The sequence below is a fragment of the Lonchura striata genome, chromosome 3 (assembly GCF_050655825.1).
Source record: "Lonchura striata isolate lonStrDom1 chromosome 3, ASM5065582v1, whole genome shotgun sequence".
In the NCBI taxonomy this organism is placed as follows: domain Eukaryota; kingdom Metazoa; phylum Chordata; class Aves; order Passeriformes; family Estrildidae; genus Lonchura; species Lonchura striata.
The window spans coordinates 92,538,095-92,565,704 of NC_140705.1; the positions used below are offsets into that span (position 1 = coordinate 92,538,095).

General features: G+C 40.6%; 2 protein-coding genes across 19 annotated transcripts; one reads left to right on the forward strand and one right to left on the reverse strand.

Moving 5' to 3' along the window:
• On the reverse strand, window positions 1-20,980 carry DZANK1 (double zinc ribbon and ankyrin repeat domains 1). Of its 18 annotated transcripts, none has more exons than XM_085577059.1 (22): window positions 20,861-20,980; window positions 19,774-19,898; window positions 18,989-19,142; window positions 17,949-18,066; window positions 17,558-17,654; window positions 16,687-16,796; window positions 16,063-16,148; window positions 15,286-15,403; window positions 14,244-14,357; window positions 13,196-13,288; window positions 11,101-11,283; window positions 10,220-10,381; window positions 9,402-9,615; window positions 6,019-6,122; window positions 4,731-4,802; window positions 3,724-3,820; window positions 2,840-2,928; window positions 1,726-1,806; window positions 1,059-1,186; window positions 651-725; window positions 344-440; window positions 1-247 (listed from the first exon to the last, which is right to left on the reverse strand). In XM_085577059.1, the coding sequence occupies exons 1-22, from the start codon at window positions 20,941-20,943 to the stop codon at window positions 233-235; spliced, it is 2,415 nt and encodes an 804-aa protein (XP_085433185.1). In that variant the 5' UTR covers window positions 20,944-20,980; the 3' UTR covers window positions 1-232. The 18 variants fall into 18 exon arrangements, with proteins under 18 accessions (XP_085433185.1, XP_085433188.1, XP_085433195.1 ...); XM_085577062.1 differs by having other exon boundaries at window positions 11,101-11,223; window positions 20,861-20,979; XM_085577069.1 differs by having other exon boundaries at window positions 11,101-11,223; window positions 20,661-20,896.
• Window positions 20,927-26,718, forward strand: POLR3F (RNA polymerase III subunit F). The gene is made up of 9 exons (XM_021540236.3): window positions 20,927-20,997; window positions 21,401-21,518; window positions 21,825-21,892; window positions 22,037-22,104; window positions 22,374-22,486; window positions 23,025-23,168; window positions 24,502-24,609; window positions 25,278-25,469; window positions 26,041-26,718. Exons 1-9 carry the CDS (start codon window positions 20,942-20,944, stop codon window positions 26,116-26,118), a joined length of 945 nt encoding a protein of 314 aa, XP_021395911.1. The 5' UTR covers window positions 20,927-20,941; the 3' UTR covers window positions 26,119-26,718.
• Window positions 26,719-27,610: the final 892 nt, after the last annotated feature.

The following is a 27,610-nucleotide window of genomic DNA, read 5'->3' on the forward strand; positions in this document are numbered from 1 at the left end:
TTTCAGAGACATTGAAATTTATTTGTGCCTGGGAAGGTTTGTTTTGTCCCTTTGTTTGGAAAGGAAAAGAAAATTTGCAGAATAGAGTGCAGTCAGAGGGGACTTGTGCTCTGAACTGCTGGAAAGGAACGGGGCAATCTTGGAGAAACTGACTGTTACAGGGCCCAAGCTGATCACACAGGATTGTGGATCCTGCAGACAACTGGACACACGTGATCAGGTGCTCCCAAAGTCAAAGAACCTTCAGCTTTATTTGGGGAGAAAGTTTGTTGTAATAACACATTGATGAGAACAGTGTTCCAATGTCACATAAGTTTGTTCAGTGTTCTCTGTCCAGACTTACTTGGAACAGTGAAATAATCTTATTATCTCCAGCTGCAACAGCCAAATCCAGCGCTGAGTACCCTGCTGCATTCCTCTTTTGTATACTTGCATTGCAGCTGTAAATACAGAACACATTGATTTTAAACTGCTTAGATTCAGTGCAAGTGACTGCACTTAGTGATTAAGTGGCTTGTAGGTGAATGTTGATGTGGAATAACTTTGGAATTTCTGGATGCTCCTTCCTGCAGGGACACGGGGCAGGCTCTGGCCTCCAGTAGTGCCCAGCAGGTCTGCAGCTGAGCTGGAGGCCCAGCCACAGTACCTACCATAACAGGGCTCGGATGCACTCCTCTCCCTCCAGTCCCAGCAGAACTGCCTCATGGAGAGCTGTGTTGTTCTGCCTGCACAGGAGGAATGAGCAATGCACTTATTACCTAAGGAAACCTAGCAAATAAAACTTGGGAAAATGAATAGGAGGATACAGAACACACTAGAAGTATGGCAGGCTCTGGTGATGTTTATCATATTATGTTGAAGTGGGTGGGGGAAGGAAGTGAATAAAACAGCAGCTATTATAACAGAAGTTAGGAGAAATCTTCAAAGCTGGCAATGGGAAGAGGGAGTGTGGATACTGTCCTTGAAAGGAGCATATTTGTGGAGGAGAGGTGGGTCATGTGAGATTTTTATCAGTAAAGCTTGGAAAGATCCGAGGCAGAGGATCAGAGCTCACTTACGGCCCTGACTGCTGGTCAATGTCTGCCCCTTTCTGCACCAGAGGGGAGATGGCTCCTGTGTGCTTGTTCAGGACAGCAACTGTGAGGGCAGGGCGCTCCTCCTCGCCCAGGGAATTGGGGTCAGCTCCCTGGAACACAGCAGAGGCAAAGAGGGCTGCTAGGACCATACAGATTCTTCAGCTTCAACCTTGCTTTTGTATTATGCCAGTTCAAGTTGGCAAATGGGCTTCATTTGCCCAAATACTCAATACTGAGAGAGGTTCAAAGTGTGTTGTTTTGCTTTCCTCTGAAAATGTTTGTCATCTCCTTAAAGCCAGAGTAAATGTGTGTTAACCAAATCAGTTCCCAGAGCAGAAACAGAGATTATGCTTGCTTTTGCTATACAGAGGACTTGATCCTAAATTATAAAACTAATACCTTGTTTTTTTGTTTGGCTTTGGCAAACCCAGAGAAGACTGCCTAATGCACTCACCAAATAGAAATTTGGGGAAAACATTTATAAATGTAAAACAGGCCCTATCTTCTCTAAAATGCTCTTGCAATCTGAAGATTGGTATTGCAGGGTTGTTGCCTCCTAATCATCAAGATGAAGTTGCATTCCAGGCTAATATTCATGCAGTAAACAGCTAAAAAGTTGAAAAAGGAAACCTCAGCAAGTGTTACTTACATCATTGAGCAATTGCTCTATGAAGGTGATTCTTCCTTTCCCAGTTCGACCCAGTTCATCCAGCAGCTGTCTAGACTCTGGCTGTGGAGACACACAACAGCCAGGGACATTTTACACAGGGAAAATACAAGTGGGCCAGACCCTGCCTTGGAATGAAAGTGCAAAATGCTCACATGAATTTGATGTATCTGAGCCTCTTGTTACTAATCCCTGACTTCTTTGGAAATGTCTTTCTGAACCTGAGCAAGTGTTGGGTAATGCTGGCTAATATCTCACTCCTGAGGTCTTCATTCAGCAAGTGTGTCTGCAAATGATTCACTTTATGTCAATGCAGCTCTCCAGGGCTGTACAAAGATCTGCTCAGCACAGTAAAATTAAACATGGCTACATGTTTAGGAATAAAGTTTGAAGCTTCCAGAGCTTGTGGAAATAGTTTGTTTTAAAAATGTGCATGTTTTGCCTCCATGAAATTAGTTTACTAAATCTTAACAAACAAACAACTAAATCTAAAACCTTTTCCTTTTATTTCTTCCCAGCTTTCAACCTTTTCTCATTTTGAAAGCTCAGTCACTTGACCAAGCATTTTTATCTCTGGACTCATATCACAGAGCACTGTATCTTCTCCCACCTGTTGAGTTGGCTGACTGATACAAGCTCAGATTGAAATCGTTCATGTCATTACTGACAATCCCTTTAGTAGACAGTTCTTTCAGGAAACATGGTCTCTAGTGAAAGTAAATTCTTGCTTCTTGTATTAAACCAGGCCTCTATGTTGTAAAGTCAAGGAAAGATGACAATGCCTCCATATGTTGCTTCTGAAAAGAATCTCTAAGAGAATTGCTGCAGCAGTCCTTAGGCCTAATGCAGTGTCAAAATTGAATGGGTTCAAAATGAGAGAAAAAAATCTAATTAAACTCCTAGTAGAAAAACAAATTAGTTATTTTCAGTTCTGAACTAAATGTCAGTTACCAATGTTTAGGTTTTATATTAAGTTGGACTTTTATCCCCTGCCTCAGTCAGGGTTAAAACCTTTATATTTTAACGCCTGGATGCCCTCCTTCATGTTAGTGCTGCTCTAGAAATCTTTTTTCCTGAATTTGCAGAAGATACTTACAGAGGGCTTACATTCCTGTCCCATGAGTGTTCTTGACTTGGTTCTATTTATTTTGCCTCTTGAATAGAAAAGATTATGATCACCTCTGCCTACCAGAAAGGAAAACAAGTGTTAATTCAAAGCAAAGTCAGTATCCTAACTAGAAATTGTAGGAGAGATCTGGAAATAATTTATCCAAAATCAAAGCAGTATTTATCAGTTTTCCACATGAGAAAGTGATTAAATACTTGTTGCAGTATAAACTGGTTTTAGCAAAAGGTTTGCACAGCTCCCAGTGCAGTGACTGCCTCTTGCCAAGCCTCAGACTGGAAGCACAAAGTGGTTGAAACTTGCATGTGAATCAATATGTTAAATTATGCTATAAAAATTCCTGAATTGTAATACTGACTTTACAACTGGATGATTTAATGAAAACCTAAGTCCAATATGAGATGCCCAAAATGCTGAGCTGTTACTGACACCAGTGGGAGATTGCAGTTAAACAACATCTCTGAATTAATATATTTCATGATTTCTCATCTCTGCCAAATACACCAGATCTGACAGTGCCTGGCAGAGCTCAGAAGTAGAGATAATATTGATATGGTTTCTGTTGTAAAAGATTGTGTGAAACATCTAAAGTTTTAATGTTATAATAAAAACACTGCTGTGACCTGTGGCTGCAGTTCACTGGTCTCCTCAGCTCGCAAGGGATGAAGTTCCCAGGAGTTTTTGAGAGAGTCTGTACATTGCTTAAATCTCAGTTTGGACATATTTTGAGACTTAAAAAAGATCAACTTAAATAGGCACAGAATGTTTGCCTGCCTTTGCGTCTAAGCTTCCAAGTACTACTTTTGTATTCCTGAGTGCTCTATTTATGGTCTAAGACAGGGAGAAAAACTCACCAAAATTAGTCTGACTGCCATCCTGTCCATCTGTGGCTTCTGTTCCAGCACTCAGGTAATCCTTGCTGAACTTCACTGCTTTGTTAGCATGAATATCCTGTAGAATCATCAAATGCAGGCAGTTACTAAGATTATCATGTAATGCTGCTATAATCTTAGTGGCACATGTTGCATATAAGAAAATATGTAGGCTCTGAATATCAGTGTCAAATTACCACAAGCCATTATCATACGTAATTGAACTCTGTCTGTTTTGAGGCAAAATTATATAGCAATTTTTTCTGAACTTTGTGTTAGATATTTCTTTTGAATTAGGAAAAAAAATCAGTACAACCTCAATTAATGAAATTAAGATTCTCATCAAATTAAAGTGTTTCTACCACTTGAGGAATTTCACTTCTGAAATTATGTGATACAGTTTTCCAGGTCTCATATGGCAAGGTAAACTTTCCAAGATTCCACACAAGAGACACAGTCTGAATTTTGGATTTTTGAAATGGTAGATTTTCATCTTGAAAAGCTGGAAATGTATATGTTGTGATTTTTGGAACATGGTAATTCCTGAGATAGACATTTCAGATTTTGAATAGAATTAATAGGAGCTCTGACAAAAGGTATCTCCAAACTATTGGAAATTACTAAGCTTAGTATTTAAGAGCACACTTTCCAGGGTGAAGAAAAGCAGGATCTGAGATCAAAAGCTAAGGGGTGCTAGAATCATTAGACAACATCAGCTGAAAGAAGAAAGTTAATACTAATAGCAAATTAACAAAATGTGAGATGATAGCAACATAACCATGAAGTCTGACTTAATCAGATAAGGATACCTGTTCATCTAGCTCCAACAGAGAAATAAAAAGATTCTTTTCTCTGAAGAGATAAGTTAACACCCTCAGAACAAAAGTATTTATTCTTTAGACCTGTATTTAAAATATATCAGCATTACATTGCTCTAGTGACAGCTTTAGACCAGCTGCCTCTCAACAGGCCCCATCTCATGAACTGACCTTGTTAACAGCAGCGAAATTCAATGTAATAGTGACTTCATAGTCATCTTCAGAGACGGTGGCATAATTGATCTAGAAGGAAAGAACAGCCATTAGTATATCTTAGCAAAAAAACCCCCACAGAAGTACTTTAAAGAATAATTCTTGCTGATGGTGATGGTGTTTCTTGTGCAGCCAATGCACAAGATATGTAGCCTTTGCCTCCTTGTGATATTGTACCAACACTTCCCATGTCAATGAGAAACAGGCAGGTGTGTTTTGAGTAACTGGAAATTTCACAACAACTGAAACACCAAATGAATCCAAAACTGTAATAAGGCTGCATTTCATGGAAGTTCAGGCATTCTCCACTGAGATTTTGTAGCTGCATAAAAGGCTGTGTTGTTCTTGGGACTCCCAGACCCAGGAGAACTGGTGGCTGCTTTAGGCATACCAGTCTGGGGAAGACAGTCTGTATTAAAACTTTGGTATCTTTGTGTATCCATTCCTTGAGACAGTACTGCTGGAAACAAGTCTATGGAAGCCATACAAAAATGAGTGCACAGGGGATTATAAAGAAGTGGAATGAAGATTATATTGCAGCTGATTGAGAATTTTGAGGTAAGGTTGATTTTATTTCTAATCCACATGAAAAATTGAAAAAGCAGCATTAAACTCAGTTGGCATCTGCTTTGAACTATTTCTGTTACTTCTGGGGGCACTGCTTTTAAGACAATAAACTGACAAAAGGCCAAGAAGCAGCAGGAATAGCCTTCCCTAGGCAATTTTATATTCTTCAGGCCTTATCCTTTTCAATCGTCTAGCAGAGGAAACAAGTTGCAATGGACTGTACCTCAGTTCTATTAAGCAGTTTTTCTCTTATGGTTGCACTGTAGCTTCTGAAGATCCTGGTGGACAATAGGTCTCAGTGAATATAGAAATCAGGTACAAAGTATCTGCTGGAGTATCTACTCCTCAGGAAGGAGTCCTAGAAGGTTTCCACCTTCTTACTATCTAAAAGCAGCTGAGCAAAGGGTTTCTCACTCCCCTTACAGCTCTTGGGTGAGAATAGGAATTGCCATTGGGAAAAAAGAAGAAAAAAGTCTTCAGGAAAAGACCAACCAAAAAATGGAACAACAAAATGAGACAAATCACACACACAGACGGATCTACATCTAAAGAAAAGGGAGACATTTATTTTTCCAGTGTTTATGCAGCATAAACACTGGAAAAATAAAAGTTTATTGCAGCAGCAATAATGTTTTTATGACACTCCATAGGAATATACCACTCACAAGCTTCTTCCTACCTTTCCCATTTGAGGTTCTCCAATCAGTGTTCTGAATTCAAGGTTGTTCTGGGCATAGCTTCGTGCATGAGCACAAACATGATCCAGCTGTTTTCTCCAGTAACCTGTTCACAGGGAGTTAAGCAGGAGAAAAATCCTTAAAATGTGATTAACATTCCTTCTAGTCAAGTGATGGGAGATTTAAAAGATATCACAGTTTCACTGAGATTAAAAAAAAAATCTGTAGAAAATTCATCAAATCAAGAAAATGAGAAGGAAGTTATACCCTAAAAAGCCAGGTGAAACACTGTTTAGTCTATAGTCACAATTCATCCTTAGGGCCCTCTATTGACCACAAAGCCTTGTCTTGGAATGATTCTTAAGAATCAAAACTGGTTCTGTGTGAAGGGAAAAAATCTCACCCCATTCTATATCATAACAAAAGAAGTAGAATATTACAATTAAGCAATTATGTGCTATTGATCTGTTTTTTAGTTGATTTTGCATAACTGACAGGGAACAATAATCCAAATCTGAAAACTGCAAACACAGAAACTCAGGATATACAACATTTTGGTCTGTGTAAATTATCCTCCAAGTGAATTCCTTTCAATTTTATATGTGAGAGAATATTAAAAGCTTAAGCATTCCTGCTCTTTTGCCTGTCAGGATCTCTGGGAGAGAGTCAGCATTCCTTTAAGCTGATAGAACGCACAAAACATGAGGTGCTGATTGTGCCTGGATTAAAAACTCATCTTAAGCTGTTTAGAGCTTTTACACCTCCTGTCCAGGCAATTCCAGAGCTACATTTTATTTTCATCAGAGGAAAAAACAAACTGACTTCTTCTCATTTTTAACTGATTGTTTTCAGGATCTGGCTAATTTTCCTTTTTAGCATCCACAAGGTAAATACAGAGCATGATTCATTTTATTGTAAATAAACTGTGTAGGCTTGGTAACCTCATTTAACTTACACAATGCAGCTGCTCTGACCTTATCCTTTCCTTCATGTTAAGTGAAGCTTAAAACAGTGAGAAGAGACTAAGCCAGAAGGCAAGTGCTGCTCTGGCTTTTACAAGATAAGGCAAGGGCACAAGGAGTTTTGTGCTTGGAAGACTCAAGGTTGACAAATGATGGTATGATAAACTAAACCAACAAATCTTACTTGTTAATCAGCTTTAAATGAATAGAAAATGAAGCAATCACAGAAAAACATAAATTGCTCCCTGCTGTGGTCTCATGCAAAAACTAATACAAGCTGAAAGCAGCATTCAAAACATCTGAAATAGACTACTTGGTGAGTGATCTCTCCCTAGAAGTCAGTATTATTTGCAATAAAGTGGTTCATAACTAGCCCAGATCCCCAGATATTATTTGAAAAAATCCAGATGGTTAGGAACATATTCTTGCATGGTTGATAGTCTATTAGAGCTTGAAGGATTTTTAGCAGCATTGATGGAATACCTGGATCCATGCTGCCAATAGTAGATTATACCTATATCACACTGCTTTAACCTTTGTTACAGTAGAAAAGGGAAATTCTTTGTAAAATTTACCTGGTAAATGTCTTGGTTTCTGTTCAAAACAGACTGAAAGTACAACAAAAAAAGAAATGCAGTATACACCAGAGGATTACTGTTTTGGTGCTGCTGTTGTTTGCCTCTTTCTTAACTGTTTAATATTTTTTTTAATCTTCACACATAAAAAGAAGGTTAGTTAATAGTTGATATGGTCAAGAAATAATAACCACCACCATGTTATTTAATTGCTTGTATTTAAAAACTTTAATATCAAATGTCTGATCCTATTTTGATTGAAGAAATAATTGTCATATTTGGCATATATAAACAAGATTTTCCTGGGTGATACACATGGTCTTGTTGATACAGATAAGTTTCAAGCCATGTATACAACTCAGCATGAAATTACCATAAGAGACATTTACTGATTTATGGGATGAAATGAGCTCCTCAGTCCTTGGCAGGATCTAAAGGAGAATACATTACACGGTGCAACTTCAACAGTTATCTCAGCTAAGTGGATAAAAATGAAAATAATTCAAAAGAATCTCAGAATTCCTGCCCAACATTTCCCAGTGAGCAGTTCTCACTCACAAGTCAAGAGCTGTACTTCTGACAGAGATCTACAAATATTCAGTGTGACTTCGCTTTTTTCTTGGCACCATTAGGGGCCAATCCTTTCTTATCTCTGACTAAATTAAGCTCCCTGGCATGTTGAGTCAAGTATTGTATTTCCTACAGTGATGCCTAAGAAAACATGTCACATTTCAGAGGAAGAGAGGAGGAAAACAGATTTTCCCAGTGATTATTTTAAGAATCAGAGTCCATCTGAATACAGACACCCAGAGTCAAAAGAGAAATTTCTAACATTCATTAGCAACTTTTACTACCCAACAGAAAATTAATTCTGGTAACAGCTGAGGGGTTGATTGCTGAAGAGAGCTAGATGAGAAAGTAGATCCAAAAGAGTAACTGCTCCTCTAAACCAGAGTTTGGTGCTGTAATAATTTAAAATTAACTCTTTCTATGGATTGCCCAGCTGGACTGCCCTGTGAGATTAAAGACAATTTTGCCCACTGAGCCATTTATTAGATCCCTAATTAATACTGATGGGTTGTCTTCAAGGGTTTGGGATCCAGAAAGCTGAAGATTTCTCAGGATTGCAAAACTAAAAATGGCAAGCATTTAATGACAGCAAACAGCCAAGTGATTCCACAAAGTGACCACAAAACTTGCTGTGAAAGAAAGTTGTCTGCACTACTGATACTGCTCCTACTGTAGTCTGTGAGAGGAAAACCTCTTCAATGAGTGGTTTCATAATCCTATTGAGAATCCCTTCCTCTAGTTTAGTTTTCTTTGCTTCTGAAGCTTCTATAATTTATTCCACAACAGCACCCCAAACAAGTTCCTCACGTAGACAAGCTTCATCATATTTTCAAGAGCTCTGATCCCCTGCGTCCCAGAGTTTTGTTTATCAATATCTCTGCTGGTGCCATCACGGCTATACCTGAAGTTCACATGGCAGGGGCTGGGGTGAGTGCTGGGAACTGGGAGCTGTTCAGTGGTTTCCAATTCAAATACAAGACACCTGCTTCCAGTCCTGTGGGATCTGAAGAAATCAAACTGCTACCAAATCAGTAAGGCTGCACAGGGCTCAGTAACCCAAATTTTGCTATTGCTGATTGCTTTATTGTAGCTATTGGTGGAGATCAGCGATTGAATTCAAAGGCAGTGCATTTACAAGTGACTGATGGAAACACAGACTTGTAAAGATGTAAATCAGTGTCCTATAGATGCCACATTTCATAAACTATAATATTAAAAAAAAAAAAAAAGAAGCAAGGTTATAAATTGTTTAGAAGTAATAAAATTAGAACTTCTAACCTTTTCCAGGACTAATGGCTGTCAGGAGAGGCTTATGATCACTCATCTTTTCCACCTTTTCTTTTTGTGAAATCAGCTCAAGTGCTTTCTTTTCCAACAGTTTGCTGGATGGGTAAAAAAGTCCAATGGTTTGGGTTCCTTTATCTTCTCTTTCTGTTAGTTCTGCCCTTGATTTGGGCAGGGAAACAGGACAAGTTTTCCAGGCAACCCCTGCCTGTGGGGGGTGGAGGAGAAGGGAAAATGTAAGTAATATAGATATCATTCAATGGCTTACAAACATAACTAACCAGAACACCAAATTGTAAGGGAATGAAAAAGCTAGCAGGAAGAATAATTAGCAATTTTAAAATTTTAATTACCAATCTGTAAGAACAATGCAACTTATCACAAATATTCAAGAAAAATCCAAATTCTTCACGATTGCCAGGGGATGTATATGCTTCTGTAGGGCAAAAGCTGGCCTTGCTAAGTATTGGGCTCTTTCTTAAAACAGTTTAAAAACAATTACTACATTTGTGTGAAAGAATACCTTGTATCAGCAGACCACAAATCACAGCTAATAAGAGAAAACTACTTGAAGAGCTAAGACTTTTGAAAGGCTGACTGTTTCTCACTTTGCCATTTACAAGAGGCTGGATGGAGGCCTTGGGCTAAGGCTGATTTTCAGCAGAAAGCAAAATAAACATTTTTTCCCTCCTTGTGCTCCCAGCCCACAGCATTGTCCCAAGGAAATGAATGGAGTTGTGCTGATCCATACCCCCACTGGAGCAGCCTCTCAGCTGATTTCAAACCTGGCTTTGTAACATTGTGTGTCCTACCTGAGAGGACCCCAGGGAGTCCCCACGTTCCATGGGACTGCCAGGAGAGCTCTGTCTGGATGGGGGCTCTATGTAGACACCACAGAACACGCAGAATCGAGCATAGGGCTGGTTGGTGGTACCACACTTGGAACAAGAAAAGTAGGATGGAGGAGGTCCAGGCTGGAAAGTTCAATGCAACATTTGTCACTAGAGAAACACAGGATGAATGACTAAGGAATGGTAAGAGCAGAGGAATGAATTTAAAAAGAAGTAAAGTACCACCCTGAGTGCCCTAATACAGTACAGGACTAATGGTTATTTATGCATATAGGAGAGTGTTTCAAATTTTATATGCATTCAACTCACAGAGAGTAAATTTTCCATAAGTGTGATCTTAGATAGAAGCACTGTAAAAGGGGAAATTGTTTACATTGATTGTAGTTCTACTGAGCAGCAGATAAGTACTTGTCCTTACTGAAGTTAAGGAGGCCTTCAGTCAAAACAATTGCATGCATCATCTCATATCTGGTAATTGCCTGTATAGGTGATTAGAACTCAGAGCTGTTATAAGAAAACTTGCATTGCCTCACCCTATACTTTAACCTTTGATGGTTAAGTTACTTTGCCTGAGCACAGGGCTGTTGCATCTCAGCTGATGCAATGATCTGGTGCTTGTTGACCCATAATAATTTGTTTGCAACTCCAAACCCTCAGGTCACTGACTGATGTGGGGTCAGGATGTCTTCTAAGTTCAATTTTCTGTACACAATCCTCTATGCTCTAAGCAAGTATCTGGATCATAACAGTGTTTACTGACTGGCAGGAGTTTTGCACAGAGAAGTGTGCCGTTGCTGCAGAGAAGCAGCCCCAGGTGTGTCCCCACAGGCAGCAGGACAGACCTTGGCCCCACACCAGGCGCAGAAGCGTGCGTCGCTCTGGTTGACGCCATTGCACTTGAAGCACCGAGCCGTCTCCCTTTGCTGGCCCTGCAGAGATGGGCAGGAGTCTCCTCCAAACACAGGCTGGTTAAACAAAACAAGCATTAGGGAGAAAATGCTCCTCATGAAGGAAAGCCCACAAGCCTAGTAAGGGGAAAGCAAAGGAAAGCAAGCTGCTCTGGCAACATGAAGTAACATTCAGCCTAAAAGAATTATTACAGCTTAGAATGAACCACAGAGTGACTTGGAACTAACCTGCAATTTTCATTACAAAACCATGGTAAAATGTAGCATTAATTAATTTGAAAATATTTTTAGCAGAATTAGCACTAAAAAATAAAAACCTTATCAATGGTGTGCTTTTAAACTGAGTATTTATTAATAGGACCCTATATATAAGTACAGATGAAATTAAGATAGAGGCTTCTCTACTGACAAACTTGCATTTTCAAATCCAACACACAGTTTTCCGTGTACCTTTCTTTTTAGTGATATAGCAGGGAGAATGTGTTCAGGCAGAGTTTCCTCACAGTTTGGAATTTGCTGCATAAATATTTTTTGCATTCTTTTGCCTTGTGCAAAATATATATTACCCAACTTTTCTACAATTAACTTATATGAGTAAGCAAAACAGGTTTTTCATCTGAAACTTAAGTGCAGATCCCAGTTAGGACAAACAGGACTTAAAAATGTTTTGTCAGGTTTTGCCTTAAGGCTTATGTAGTTTATTTTCTCTACAAGTCAGGAATATGGATAGGGGACAGAACCCAAGGAAAATTATTTTGATTACACCATAACAGCAAGTAAGCAAACACAAAACAGCCCTGTTTTAATCTGTGGCCTGCACTGCAATTTGAACAATGTAATTTGGGAGTTCATTGGAAAATAAAATTTAGAAAAACACAAGTCTAAGTATGCTCTAAATATAAATTATTTAATAGTCATTAATAATGATATCAGCATTATTAATATTATTAAAATATTATTCTTATAACTAATTAATCACTATTATTAGCAATTTTTCTGATTACTATTAATAATTCTTAGTAAGCATTTAACTTTCTCAGCTAATACAGGTCTCACATTCAAGTCACTGCCTAACTACATATGCAGTTCCACATTATCTCCACACATATCTGCATTCTCACATTCAAGTCACTGCCTAACTACATATGCAGTTCCACATTATCTCCACACATATCTGCATTCAGTGATACAGCCAAACCTACATTTATCTTAGTTAAGTACAGAATCCTACTGAAATTCACTTTGAAATTACACTTATGTGGCTATACAAAAGACTTTTGCCTCTAGCTACAGACAGTTTTAGAACTTAGGATGTTAATCATTATAATCAGAAGATTTTAACTTGCAAACAATTATTATCTATCATTTTTGTATTTGCCACAACCCGAAGAAGTGAAATGTACCAGGCATTTTTCATACAAGGTTTTTTCAGAACTGAAAATAAATTTTTACTAAGGAATCAAGCTAAACAGGGAATTGAAACAGAGCAATTTTAGGGGTAATATTTCAGTGCTTTTCTCACCTCTGTGCAGAGTCACAGCCAAATACAAGCATGGTAGCTGTATGCATGTAGGAGAAGCAGCAAGTGGAGATAAGAAAAATAATGTAAAAGTGGAGATATGAAAAATAATGCAAAGGCATATTCTGTTTTCAGAAAATAACTGAAATCAGTGTGAATGATGCTCCTGGTGTATTCACTCAACTTTTCTATTGCATCTGAAAGTAATCTGGACACAAACAAGAGTCTTGGAGTCAAGACTACCCATTTTCTAAGAGCCTTCTGAGCTTTCTCAGTGGCATTCACAATCCTGACTTCCATGCCATGTCAGAAACTTGAAGGTCCATGAGACACTTATGTTTAGCTGGACATTTGTGGTGGAGCTTCTGTGGGAGGACTGGGCTTAAATATGACACTGGGGAGAGAATCTCTGCTTCGGTAACACAGGGATATGGGAACATGACTTCAGTTTTCCAGAGATAAAGGATGTTCTGCTGTGGTTTGATTCACCCAGTGTGATTTAAATCTTACCATCTGTACTTCAGGCAGTTTGCTCTCACAAGTTACACAGTGTTTGTGGTGAAGAGGATTTCCTGTGCCACACACCTGACAAATGACTTTGCCCTTTTAAACAGAGAGAAAATGCATTTCACATAGTATTTGAAAACTATCAACAAAAAGACAAAGAAGACTTGATCTTACAAAATGCTGTGGTTATTCAGCCTTGCAGAAAGAGGATATCCATCAAATCTGGGCTGTTTCACACTTTAGTTAGGCCATGCTGCCTCTCATCTATGGGGACTATTTTTTTAAAATTATGGTACAGTTTCCTCAGGATATTCAGTATCAGTATCTCCAGGTCTTTGTATACTCTGGTTTCAGTTTGCTCAGTCATTATACTCACAAAAAAAAAACAGCCTAGTATCTGCATAGACAATTATTAACAATAATATAATACCACAGTACTCTGAGGTGCCTTAAAAGACCTCTGAGTTGACCCTGGCTGAAGACCAGGTGCCCACCAAAGCCACTCTATTCTCCCCTCCTGGGGAGAATAGCTGGACAGAGAAGAGAAAACATAATGAAAGGCTCATGAGTTTAAGGGCAGGAATAGATCACTCACTGATTACTGTCAGGGGTAAAACAGACTCATCTTGGGCAAATTTACTGAATTTATTACCAATCAAATCAGAGTATGAAAATGAGGAATCAAACCAAATCTCAAAGAACACCTTTCCCCCACTCCTTTCTCCTTCCTGGACTTAACTTTCCTCCTGATTCTCTGTCTCCTGCCCTCCCCAGCAGCACAGGGAAATGGAGGTTAAGGTCAGCTCATCACACACATTGCCTCTGCTGCTCCTTCCTTCTCAAGGGAAGTATGTCCATGTCTTTCTTGTACTGGGGAACCTTTAATCCCTTTTTCCATTCAAGCTATTTTAAATCCCGCTAACTCTTAAAGCTGTCCATAATGTAATTATACAAAGTGAGGCTGGATCAAAATATTTGTAATGAAGTCACCTGTTAAAAAAATGCATGCCAGGAGTTAAATCACTATTTTGTTTTACTTATTCTCACTTACCTTTACGCAGATGTTGTTTTGGGGCTGCAGCTGTGGAGCTATTGGTGCCTCACAGATAATGCAAATGGGTGTATTCATTGGCACAAGATGTTTGCATTCAAGGCACAGTGCCATCTGAAGGAAAAGCCACATCACAGTTATGTTAAGAACCACAATGAGATCATTAAGATTATTAATTATCATTAAGATTTCAGTATTTTCCTAGCTGGAGTCTACATCAGCAGCAATATCACTGGAAACATAGAAATTGACAGCAACTGATGCTGATATTGATCCTTAAAGATCAAAGGATCATATTGAGAAAATATTAAGACATCTGGAAAGAGAATGTCAGAAAGGTACTAAGGTAATTTTCAATAAAATGAAAAAGATATTATAAAATACAGTAGGACTGGCAAGGTGCTGTGGGAACCTGTGAGAAAGCTTTCTTTCTGTTTCCAAGAGTAAAATTACAATCCTGTTATTCCATTGTCACCCACTTCATACAGGTAATTGAAATTCTCCTAATTATGAACCTAATCTAAGGAGGTGGTGAATCTCGGTCCATTACTTAAAACTACATACAGCATTGCCCAGACCAGACAACTCTCTGATGATACAGGGAGGGAAACACACCACTGAGTTGTTAGATCAAGTTATGATCTCTTAGGAAGAGCTTAGGGAAGACAGTTACACACACCACTCCAAAAACTTGGTGCATATGCCCACACATGCCACCATTTAAAGTTTCAGGACTGGTACTGTTTCCTGATATAGGAAAATAATTTCCTGATATAGGCAAATGTTCTTTGTTTTCCTTATTATTTCCTTATTAGAATACATAGCCCTTGAAGAAATCTATGGTCGATTTCACCCATTGTTGGAGAATTTCACTGGGTGCAGTGCTAAAGGTATTGAGCAGAACAAAGCAATTAGAGCAGAACTTTGAAACAAAGGTGTGAGTAGTTAACAGGTTTGCCAACACTGACTGTGTAATTTGCAGAGGCTGCTGCTCTCTCCAATAGAGTGGATTGTGTGTGGATTGCTAGGATGTTTTGCTGACCTGTGTTCCTTCGGGGACTGGGAAGCGCTGGACTGGCACAGGGGGGAGAGGAGATCCACATTTCTGGCAGAAGTGAGCCAAGGGCTCAGACAGGCGAGGGGCAGAACAATGTGCACATCTGAAAATAAGAGCAAACTGCCTGAGCTTGGTTTAGTATTTCACTGCTGCATAATAATGAATAATCTGCAATTGGCTGTGACAGGACTTAGGCCACTGACTTCCCAGCTGTGGTGGGACACCAGACCACCCCAACATCCCTGATACAGAGTTCTGAACTCTAAACAGTTTTGCAAGGTAGAAAGCTCTCTGGCTACTATACCTTCCTCCTCATTATGGGAGGTAAACAGGTCTCTGACAGGCAGTCTGTGTCAGGCCTCACTGCTGCACCATGGGGAGCCACTGATGTCGATCACACAACTTTTTCAATACTGATAAGCATTAATGTTCTGTGAGACTACTCCAGTGAGAAGTGTTCACCTACAGCACTGAGGGTATATTACCATTTGAAAAGACAGGTTTTTTTTTAAGGGATGATAAGGCAGCTGATAACAGACAGTTGAAAACTACATTTAAGAAACAGTCCTATCTAGATTACAGATAGATATATAATATTTATTATTATTTCAAAGTCCTATCTAGATTATACTCTGCAGCTATGAGCCAGTGTCTGTCTTTGCCTTCCTAATTTTTATAGAAGCCCACAGTATTATCAGCTTGGTTGCAAAAGTATCAGATGTTTTCAAAAGGACAAGTATATTAAAAGGAGAAGCCACTTACTTAAGGAAATCTGTTTTACTTTGGATCCTTGACACCTGTGTGCTTGCTGAGCTTTTCTGGCTAGTCACTGCAGAGGAACTTGCAAACTGAAACAGAGGTAATTCTTTATGTTTTAGTAAGGAAATATTTCCAAAATGCATATAGAAATATAAAAATCATCTACAGATGTAATTTGAAATAAGTTGCACTGAAATGCACTACTTTGAGGAGTACTTATTATCCTTGATTCCCCCATTAGCTACATAGCTTCTTCTAATAAAAATAAATCAATGCCTTGCTATGTACTTCCACCACAACATTACTGAATATTGAGTTTTCAATATTAACTTGCCAACAAACAGCACTAAGTATTTGCTAACTGCAGATTCAGGAATGCATTAGGAAAGAATTAATAGGAATGCAGTCAGTGTTGATTTCCTTTGCCTGGTTTTGTCCATATTGACAACTGTGTCCTGCTTTGGGCATTCCCATTCTAGTGGATCACTACCAATGCATTTAAATCAGGACTGTAGAATCCAGGCAAAGTCATTACTAGCTGAGAGAGATCACCAATCTTCACCTCCTTTTTTTAGACCTCTGTCCTGATGACAGCCTTGCACAACTTTCGCCTAGCCCTCTGCTCACCTGCAATGACTCCACTGGTTGTGCTGAAGTGGATTTCTCTCTGTGCTTTGCAGCTCCCAAACCACTGGCAAGGAGCTGAGGTCCTTGAGGGGACCTGTGAGAAGGCCTGTCTGTTTCCAAGATTAAAATTACAATCCTGTTATTCCACTGTCACCCACTTCATGCAGTTAATAGATATCTAAACAGGAATGTTACATACTCTCACTAAGCATAATCAAAAACATATTTGGCATGCACATTTTGGGTTCAAATAAGCTGCATAGAATCACAGGAAATTAAACTAGGAGAACCCCCACACTTCTCTGACAGAGCTTACTTTTGTATTTTAATTTATTTACAGTTTTCTTCCTTCCTGCATGAAGGAAGAAAAATCCCAGCTCCTAAGAGTAAACTAATGAGTAAACATTAATACAGTTACCTGCTCTAAAACAGTCCCATTGCTGTTGCCAAGGAATAAGAGACTTTATCTACAGAGAAAATCTGGGTGAAGCTTTCATTTCTGCTCAGTGTATTTATTTTGGAATCTTGCTGCAAGCAAACATCAGTAAAGAAACTCTGTAAAGGATTTGCAATCCCATCAATTTAACAGCATCTTCTGGCACAAAGGGAAATACAGACAGGGCTTTGGTGTGTTGCTGAGAAATGATTGATGTTTTAATATGTTTTTAAGAAGTCATGTGAAATGTATGCAAAGTAAATTCTGTTCTCTATTTGCAGTGTTGAGCAATCAAAACTGGAATTTCCACAGGATGCTCTGTCTTCTGAGAGGATTTTAAAATTACCCACATTTTACAAGCAAAACAAGAGGGAAACTCTTTGCAACTTTCTGCTAGAATAGAAGACTATCTCAGTTTTATGAAGTGATACTTACCTTGAAGGTCTTGGGATGTTTCATCCCAGGCAGGCTTGATTTCCACATTCAGTCTATTCTTCTTAGGTTTTGTAGTAAATGTTCCACCTTCCTTATTCTAAAATGTAATTCCATTTGAATTACAAATACATTTTTTTGCTTTTGCTCTCATCCTCTCCTGCTATAGTTATTTGTTAAAATTTTAAAAGTACATGTTTAAGGTATTTATTTTCAATGCAAGCATGCGAAAAGCTTAATTTTAATATTACAGAAAGGACCAAAGCAGCAAAGATGGGCAAACAGAGAAAATTATATATGTGAATAAAACTGGCAGTCAAAGCTTAATCTCTAAGTAATATCATATATACAACATTTTACAATCACACAAGGGGTTACAATTTCCAAAACTTACCTGTGTGGCTATATCTTTTAGGAAATTCTTGTCATCATCTTCAACCGGGAAAAGGATGTTTGGTTGCTGGTACTCTACCACAAACACCTTTGTCACAATTGAACTCTCCCTGTAGTCCCTGAAAATCAATATTCCCACAGCTAAGAATCCAACACAGACCTGTATGCTGCAACATGAAAATCACTGATGGATGTGGCTTATTAGGTGGAACATCCCTTCCAAGCTTTTATTTATATCATTATAGTGAATCTATGAAAATGTCTTAATATAAACAGACTGCAAATAAGTGTTAGTCTAGGCAGTGATGGCAAGAAAATAAATATAAGCCTAGGTTTTGAGTGTTATATAATGTTGTTGTATTGCAGTGCAGCCACAAGCACAGGCTGACTGCAGGTGCTGCTAACAGGGAACAGCAGACACAAATCTCCAAGTGGAGTGGAAGTTCCTGCTCCCTTGGAAATAAAAGATAATGCAATACAGTACAGACAGAGAAATGATGTGTCCTTTCTCTGTCTCTAAGCATGAAGTTATTTCTGACAAAGTCAGTGGCAGTGCAGCAAAATCCAGTTTTCTTTTCGTGTATTGTATTTTTGCTTCAACCAACGTTGTATACTTAAGCTGTGAGGTTCGGCATTCTGTGATCCTTTGGGAGAAGCTAAACAAATTCCTGGGAAAACCAGCTTCTATAAATCCACTGAACCACTGGATGACCCCAGAAACACCAGCCTGGTTTCTCTGGTGTTTCTGATGGTCACACTCCAAAGGATGAGCTCTCAGTACATCACCTCCTCACCCACAGCCTCCAGGATCACTGGACACTCTGAGTCCAGGAGAAAACACCCAAGAGGTTATCCAATCACACAAACACTTGATGGATAAAAATTATCCTGAGAAAGCCAACTCAGTGCTATTCACGAGTTTGCAAACTGCCTGGGGAAAGGCTAATCTCTCACTTGCAGGGTATGGAACGCTTTAGACAACACAAGCTGTGACAGGGATGTCTGTCCCTTGCCAAAAATAAACCAAAACAGGATACTCACTTTGTAACTGCCAGGGCTTTAACTATTATTTTCCCCACTGGTAATATGATAGGACCCTTATACTCCAAAGTGTTATGTGGTCCATAGCCAGGTTTCCTAATGAGTTCTGGTTTGCTTCCATCTAAAGTGTAATAAATAGAGGCCTCAGGTGTATCTGAAAGAAACAGAAAAAGTAATTCCTCAGACTGTAGGCAACCTTGGAAAAACAAATTACTCACTACAGTGCTTGATTTTGCTCACATAAAGAAAATAAAGTAGTTCCATAAGAGACCAAATATTTGGGATCAAAACTGTTTCTTCCATGAAATATCAGTTATTCAACAAAAGCAATTTCATTATAAGCAATATTTCTGACAGAAAAGTATCTGTAAAACGATTTTGCACACAAACATTGCAGCAGCTTGTCCATTCCAACAACAGAAAGGGTATTTTCTGCCACAGCAAAAGGTGATAATTCAAAAACTGTAACGACAATGTTGGGAGTGAGCCTGGCACATGATTCTTTCAAGAACTGTTTTTGCCGTCAAAGCCAAATGCAACAGCTTAAAAGTTTGGCCTTGGAAGCAATTAAGACTGCTACACATATGTCAGTAATGTTGTTGCGATAAATAAAATTACATGCAAGTGTATCTGGTGCATCAAACCTGTTAGTTAACTTTTTAAGTTCCTTAATGAAATGCATGCTACAAAAATCATGACTAAATATGAAAAAAGTATAAATGCCAAATATTTCAAATGGACACATAAGTACAGGTTTGAGGTGGAGTTAAAGCTCTTGTGCATACCTGATTTTATTTCTATGAGAGTATTTGTGTCTATTTCCCGTTGAGCTTTCCCTGGAGGTGGGATTCGAAGTGGGATGATCTGAGGAGCTGAGACAGAGCCAGCTGTCATTTTTCTCAGCAGTGATCTTTAAAATAGAAAAGTAAAAAGGCAGACAATCATTTAACTAAAAAGAAGAATGCACTGAGAAACAGTCATTTAGCATGACTCCTGGTCTTCATTTGTTTCTCTTAAAAGAGAGAAAACTGGATTCTTTAAACCATCCTGTGACTGTGATTCTGTGTGTTTGAGCTAGAACAGCTCCAGCACCTCATGTCAGTGATACATGGAAGGAGTAAGGGACAGGAATCTCCACCCTCACCATGTCATATGTGAAACCAGCCTCGTCCCACTATGGCCACCTGAGTACAGCATGCCCTGGAAAGGACTAAAGAAAAACAGCTGTTTCTTAAGCTTATGCCAGATATCATGTGGATCCAGAATATATCCATGAAAACCTGATTTATCCTGATATACATAGTCATTATCATGGCATGTAATTCAAGAGTGAAAAATTGCATTTGGATACAATGACATTTTACAAAACAAAGATATGTACTCCAGATCTTGGGAATTGATACTCAGGGCCAGGAAACACGTCTGTGCTACAAGGATTTGGTTTTGTCACCACCTCCAGGGCTCCAGAAACAGCTCTGATGCTACTCATCAATGCAGGAGTGAGGGACACTCCCCACCCTCTTTGGGCAATCTGTTCCACCTTTACAGGGCGAGGGTGAACCTTTCCCGTGCAAGTGCGGCACTTCCCGTGTCCCAGATTCTCCCTGTCGCCTCCTGTCTCATTTTCGGGCACCCCGGAGCAGAGCCTGGTCCATCCCCTGACACACACCACCAAGCACGGGCGATCAGCTCTCCCCGACCCGAGCGGGCGTTCAGCCTTCCCCTCACGCCCTTGGCACACCCAGGCTCCGCTCCAGCCTTTTGGGATCGCATCCCTGGCGGGACGCACCGCCACCCCGCCCGCTCCCCGCCGCTCCAGGGCGCGGCCTCACAGCTCTGCCCGCTCCACCGCCGGCGTGCGGCCCTGCTCGCCCGCCGCTCCGTTTCCAGGGACGCCGCCGCCGCCGTGGCGCGGCGCTGACGTCATCTCGGCGCGCCGGAGCCCGCGGTGCCATGGCGGAGGTGAAGGTGAAGCCGGAGGTGCCCGATCCCATGGACATCGAGAGCAGGTGCTGGTGGCTGTGTGAAGGCCGCAGAGGACGGGTTTTGGGGCTGGGGGAAGCAGGCGTGGCGGGGCGTTGTCGTTCAGGACCTTTGTGGGGTGGTTCGACGCTCGAGTGTTAACCAGGAAATGGATGCTGGAGGAGAGGGTTGTTAGGGGCACGGGGAGCTTCGTGCTGGGAGGTGCTTAGGGGGCAGTGAGGGTTGGGTCAGGTCACTTTCGGCTGTCCCGGAGTTTTTCTGGTCTTGGAAAGGGAAACGGTGCACAGGGATTGGTGCCGAGCTCCCTCAAGAAGTAATTGATGGATACTTTTCCCCGGAGTTGCTCTTGTCACCCTCTTCCATCCTGACTCCAGTACGGTTTGGATGCAGCAGAACATGGCTTTTAAAGTCGCTTCTCTCCTCCTGCAGGATCATTGAACTCTGCCACCAGTTCCCCCATGGCATCACGGACCAGGTGATCCAGAATGACATGCCTCACATGGAAGCCCAGCAGAGAGCTGTGGCCATCAACAGGCTGCTCTCCATGGTAGGGACAGCCCGCCTTCCTCATCTTCCTCAGCACACACATAACCACAGGCCCATTAGGGATGGGGAGGGTCAGGAACTGTTTGTTATTTCTGATAGCTGATGATAAGTGGAAATTTGTCAGGGGAAAAAAATATCCTCAAGGCTGTTACTGTTTCCAGTGGTTAGAAACATTAGTTTTTATTTTTCTTTATTTAGTTGACATTAAACAATGGTTTTGCTCTAGAATTTCAGAATATTTTTCTAAAATACCCTCTGAAACAAGCTGTTTGAAGGAAAGTAAATGCATTGTGCCCATCTCTCCTAGGGGCAGCTGGACCTTCTGAGGAGCAGTGCAGGTCTCCTGTACAGAATCAAAGATTCCCAAAATGCAAGGTAAGTCTGTGTCTGCTGGGTAAGTATGTTTGGAACACAATTCCTGTTTAAAACAAATGAAACTTCAATTATTGTTTTAAACAAATCAAACTTCTTTCAAATTTTGGACCTTTCAAAAATCCTGGTGTCTGTCTTGTTTTACAGTAAGATGAAAGGTTCTGACAATCAAGAGAAGCTGGTTTACCAAATCATAGAGGACGCAGGCAACAAAGGTACTTTAAATTATGATTGTGAATGGTACTAACTTTGTTTGCTTATGGGACCATTTCTGTCCAAAGTCACAAATGCTTGCTCAGACAATACAAATATAAAATCTAATGCCCCATACCTGCTTGTTTCCTAATCTCTTCCATTTCTTCCCTTTTGCTGGGAGTGGCAGACAAGCAACCCAAGCAGTGTTCTGATGTGACTTTTGGTTGGTATATGTGGAAACAAATGGTTTCTTCTATTTATTTTTGTTCACTTCTCTGTTTTTTAACAGGTATTTGGAGCAGGGACATTAGGTACAAAAGCAATCTGCCTTTAACAGAGATCAACAAGATACTGAAAAACTTGGAAAGCAAGAAACTAATTAAAGCAGTTAAATCTGTGGCAGTGAGTATTTTGTGACTCTCTTTGTAACAATTTCAAACATCTGCTTCATGTTTTGTATGCTTGTAACAGGGGCCTGGGGACAGAGAAACCTCATTTTACCTCCAGCTTTCTCTTTGGCTGTGCACCAGTGTTTGACTCTGTACCTTTAGTGTGCAGGTTTGAGGTGCAGCAGATACTGGCTCCACAGGTCAGCTTCTCTGCTGTCTTCACTTACGTGGTTCTCACTGGGTCTGGTAAAGCAGGTGTGGGTGGAGAAGTTGGACATAGCAAAGCAGTGGCTTTTTTGTGTTCATGTGAAAATGCTGGGTTCATCTAGTCTTCCAACACTATGTTTTAAAATGATTAGGAATCAAAATGAGTTGATCTTCTCTTTATCTCTGTGTTACCTGAGGGACAAACAGGTTCAGGATACCTGGAGTCAGGTGGCTTGCTGTGCCTTAGGTATAAGAGTAATAAACCTCTTTTGCAGATTATCTGGATACAAGTCCTTCCTTATGAAGGAAGGAATTGTTGAGAGCTGCACATCTCCCTCCCACAGGCATCCAAGAAGAAGGTCTATATGCTGTATAACCTGCAGCCCGATCGCTCCGTCACTGGGGGGGCCTGGTACAGTGACCAGGACTTCGAGTCTGAGTTTGTGGAGGTGTTAAACCAACAGTGTTTTAAGTTTCTGCAGAGTAAGGTACGTGCCAAAGTCACCCGCCATTTGTTTTGTAAACAGGTGCCAAGCAAGGCTTAGGTTTTCCATAAGGGTTGGCCATTATTGCAGCTAGATTGGCAAATCTCTGCTGGACTATTATTTTTGTCACAGTAGGTGGAATAGTGTTGTATTTAATGATGGGTACTTTTCCACCCTGGGCAAGGAGGGAAGCCTTTTATCCCTGAGGTCCAATGACAGCCTATCCTAGATAACCCAAAATTGTGTACTCCTTATCTTCTGTGTGCCAGCCTGCCCAAGAGTATTACTGTCCCTAAGACAAACAACCCAGGAAAGAGGAACTTGTGTGTTTTATCCTGGAAGGGAGGTGCAGGATCCCTTTAGAAACGGGAAATCATGGGGGGAGTGCGTTTGTTCTTCCTGGGTGCCCGAGGGGATTGCCTGGGGCGGAGCTCCAAGTCGATACCCGAGAAGCTGCTCCAGAGGGAATTTTGCAATACCTTTTCCAGCCGAGGAGGAGTCAGGTCGTCTCTCCACGATTTTCCAGCACCTGTCGTTTGTTTGTCCAGGAGGGGGCAGATCTGCAACTTGCCGGAAGTTTTTTCCAGCTTTTTTGGCAGCATAGGAGCCTTTTGGCCAAAAATTGTTTTAAATAAAATTATCCAAGTTTGGTTTTGTCCCTCTCCCCCCCCCAATTGTTGTTCATGGAAGTTCAGGAACTGCAGAGGCCGTTAGCTTTTATTTAGTATTTTTTCCCCTTTCTATCTTCTCTCATTTTGTCTCTTATTGGTGGAAGAAGATTGGTTAAAACTAAAGGGGAGATAACTCATTTTGGAGTCTCCACCCCGTATAATTGTCTTAAACTAGGACACAAACCAGGCAGCAAACACCAGAGGACCAAAAAATGTAGGAAAAGCCACTGTAGTTTCTGCAGGGCACCCCATTTTTGAGAGGGTGTAAGGCAGCAGTTAGTGAGGTGGTTCTGCCTAGAAGACAATTGCCCCTAGTCTAAATTGTCCCTGGTTCATTAAATATGTCTGCAGATTCTAGCATGTGTCTATTCCATTACAATATATTTTTAATTGGCTCTAGGTACAGCAGAAACTTTTTTTTGTCAACAAAATGCCAAATGCTGGTATTCCTTCATATTAATCTGAATGACAGTGTAAATTTTATGTCATTTATTATAAAATTGTATTTGATTGTGCACTGCATTGTGCACTGAAGAACGTGGCTTTAAATGCTAAACATGTCCCAGAAATGGAAAACAAATTTTGGTTTTGAGTCTGCCTGAAACTGAACTAGGAAGGGGACTCTTGGCAGTGAGTGCTGACTAAGTAACTTTGCTTTTTCTCAGGCAGAGGCAGCTCGAGACAGCAAACAGAACCCCATGATACAGAGGAACAGCTCATTTGCCTCATCCCACGAGGTGTGGAAATACATCTGTGAACTGGGCATCAGTAAGGTCAGAACAGATTAATCTCACTACTATTCTAATTGGCAGTGCATGATTTGCTCTAGGAGCTGGGTACTGCACACTTGCTGGAGTTCTCCTAAGTGTCTTAGCACCCCACAGCTTGTGTAGTGGAGGTGAGCTTTGTGGCTTCATTGCTTTTTGGGGGCATACCAGGATAGCTTCTGCATGTGGGTTTTCAAAAATGTGTAAAAGAATTAGCATTCACATCCTTGTTAACTGTCTTGGCTGGTTTAGATTTCATAATTTCTTCTAGGTTTACTTATGTACTTCAAGGAATTTTAGGGGAGGGAGAAAAAGAAGGGGAAAATTACCCCACCTTTACTGGTCACCATCAACAAGTATATCTTTAGCAGTCTTGTATTTTTCTTCTTTCACAATTTTTTTTTGCAAAACTGGAACTGTATTGTGCTAGGCTGGTGGAGACATCTCAGGTGCACAGGGAAGTTATTTTTGGTAAGACCAAGGCTAGTGCAAATCAGAAGTGCTCAGGAGGTAGGAGATAGTAGTATTTTTTTTTTTTTTTGCATATGCACACCAGTGAGTCTGGTGTCTTTTTCTGGACTAGGTTAGAACTCTATGGTGTTTGGTCCTTTTCTCCTTGCAGGACTAACTGGCATGCATCTTTCCTAACATCTATTTCACAAATTGTTTCTTAGGTAGAGTTATCAATGGAAGACATTGAGACCATCTTGAATACTCTGATCTATGATGGCAAAGTGGAGATGACCATTATTGCTGCCAAGGAGGGGACAGTGGGCAGTGTGGATGGGCAGATGAGGCTGTACAGAGCTGTTAGTCCTCTCATCCAGCCCACTGGATTGGTCAGGACACCCTGTGGACTCTGCCCTGTGAGTAACTAATTCTGTGTATCATTAGTGGTGCATGCAGCTCTTGAACACAGGCCTGCAGTGGCCAGATGGCACATGGCAAGTTCTGCCCACGAGTCAGCCTCGGGGCTAAGCCAGCTGTGCTTAAAAGCTTTCTGTGAGGCCTTAGCTGTGGTGTAATAAGCTCTGGATTTGGTCTGAACACCTGCTCTGCCGGGTGTTCTCCACTTACAGTCTGTCTCTTTACTGGACTGTATGTGAAAGGGTGCTGTCAAGTGTAGCCTTATTATATTTCTTATCCCAGGTTTGCCTGTGTTTTTATCAAGCTAAATTATTTCTGTCTAGCTTTTGGTCTCTCCTCCCTGGCCTGTGAACTGACTTGTAGGTGAAACTTCCCAGTATGATCCTTTGTGGTGGGATCTGTTTTTCTCTTTTCCCTCAGAGCTGCCATAAGACTTCATAGGTTTTGGCCTCTGTTAGGCTTATGCTGATCTTCTGGGAAAGAAGCAGAAAACATGGGAGCATGTTACACACAGCAAGCACCATCCAACTTGACGTAATTACTCTGCTGACACAGGGCTTTCTTTTGCAGGTTTTTGATGATTGTCATGAAGGTGGTGAGATTTCTCCATCAAACTGTATTTATATGACAGAGTGGTTGGAGTTTTAAAGTGAAAGAAAACCGTAAACTGGATTCATCCTTCACAGCCAAAGTGACAAAGCAGCTTGCTTTTTTTTAAAAGCGGACTTTTAAATTTGTAAGCAACTTCAGGAAATGGAATGACAAAACAGCAATGTATCAGTTGTGTGAACTATCCTGGGAGTGGACTGGAAGTGGAGTCAGTGCTGAAGATCAAGGCTGAAGTGGAAATGTAGATCCATTCTTCAACCAAAGTTGGAGATGACAACTAAGGTGGTTAACAAAACAGATTTCTAAGCGACAGTTCAAAATAAAGCTCAAACGAGGTTGAGACATTTTAGTCTTAACATTTATCAGTCCCTCACAGCTGATCAGAAAAACTTGCAACAAGTGGTACCAAGAATGAGATCCCAAATTTTGCTTTCAGATTAATGCTGCTGATGGATGCTTAAGTTCTAAAGCTGACACTTTTCTCCCATGATAGCTTCCATCTATTTGAAGACTATGAATCTGATGTGGGAAAGATTGTGAATATGTCAGACAGACACTGAATATGTCAAACACTTATTGGTTGTTTATTATCTTTCTTACCTGCTTATTTATCATTAAATTCCTGATTTTTCTTATGTACATCTCTGTTTCATTTCCTGTGTTTCTGCCTGGTGATGCATCTGCTGTATTTATTCCTTCATCATCAAATTTCTGGTGGTGTGTTTTGCAGCTGTGTCACATACATGGATGGCTCCGCTGAAATTTTGAGTAGAGGTGTTCTGGGAAGATATGTTTTCCACAAGAGAAAGGGTTCCTCTGGCCTGATGATACAGAGAAAATTTCTATAGATTCCAGCATCCAGAGAAACAGAGGGCTGGAATGGCACACTAGGAGGCAGGGTGGGGTGCACAGGGGCTGTGCACAGACAGGCTGGCCCCTGTACCACTTGCTGCCTGTGGCTTCAGCTGGCTCTGGCCAGGGTGGATCTCTCCACAATACTCAGTATCTTTACAATGCTCTGCCAGCAATGGGGAACAATCTGGAGGTCAAGCACAACACAGGGCTTGTTGCATTTGGCTATTTTCAAGTGTGCCTGGCTGAAAACAAGCCCTTTGGACAATGTGTTGGGAGGGTGGTGGGAAAGTACCTCTGTGGCTGAGTTAGCAGCAGCCTGGGTAACCTGACAGAGGGTTAATGTAGATTTTGGAACAGTTTACCTCATAAGGGTAATACTTTACATCAGCATTTTCAATGCTATCCAGGAGTTTGCACTAAGAGCAGTCTGGATCACATACGAAAGTGTTCAAATCTTGCTTGATTTCCACTTCCCTTACAGCATGGCGGACAGAGGCTAATGAGGGTGCCTTATGAAGAATAAAAAAAGCTCCCATGGCTCCTGTCCATGCAGGGAGGGTATGGATGCAGAGGCAAAGGCTGCTTGTGTGGGAGCAGCTGAGCGTGTACTGGAGCAAACAATGAGCACCTGATAAGCTGGCAAGTCCATGGAAGGACTCTGATTGTCCCAGCGAGG

What these genes read in the sequence shown, in the direction of transcription:
- POLR3F (XM_021540236.3), top strand. Translation starts at nt 20,942, where the DNA reads ATGGCGGAGGTGAAGGTGAAGCCGGAGGTGCCCGATCCCATGGACATC. An exon ending in TCAACAGGCTGCTCTCCATG is followed by an intron (nt 21,519 to 21,824) that starts GTAGGGACAGCC and finishes CATCTCTCCTAG; the next exon opens with GGGCAGCTGGACCTTCTGAG. An exon ending in CACCCTGTGGACTCTGCCCT is followed by an intron (nt 25,470 to 26,040) that starts GTGAGTAACTAA and finishes TTTCTTTTGCAG; the next exon opens with GTTTTTGATGATTGTCATGA.
- DZANK1 (XM_085577060.1), bottom strand. Translation starts at nt 20,915, where the DNA reads ATGACGTCAGCGCCGCGCCACGGCGGCGGCGGCGTCCCTGGAAACGGA. An exon ending in GCGGTGGAGCGGGCAGAGCT is followed by an intron (nt 19,899 to 20,820) that starts GTGAGGCCGCGC and finishes TCTATTTTAAAG; the next exon opens with ATCACTGCTGAGAAAAATGA. An exon ending in GCGCCTGGTGTGGGGCCAAG is followed by an intron (nt 10,382 to 11,100) that starts GTCTGTCCTGCT and finishes TGAACTTTCCAG; the next exon opens with CCTGGACCTCCTCCATCCTA.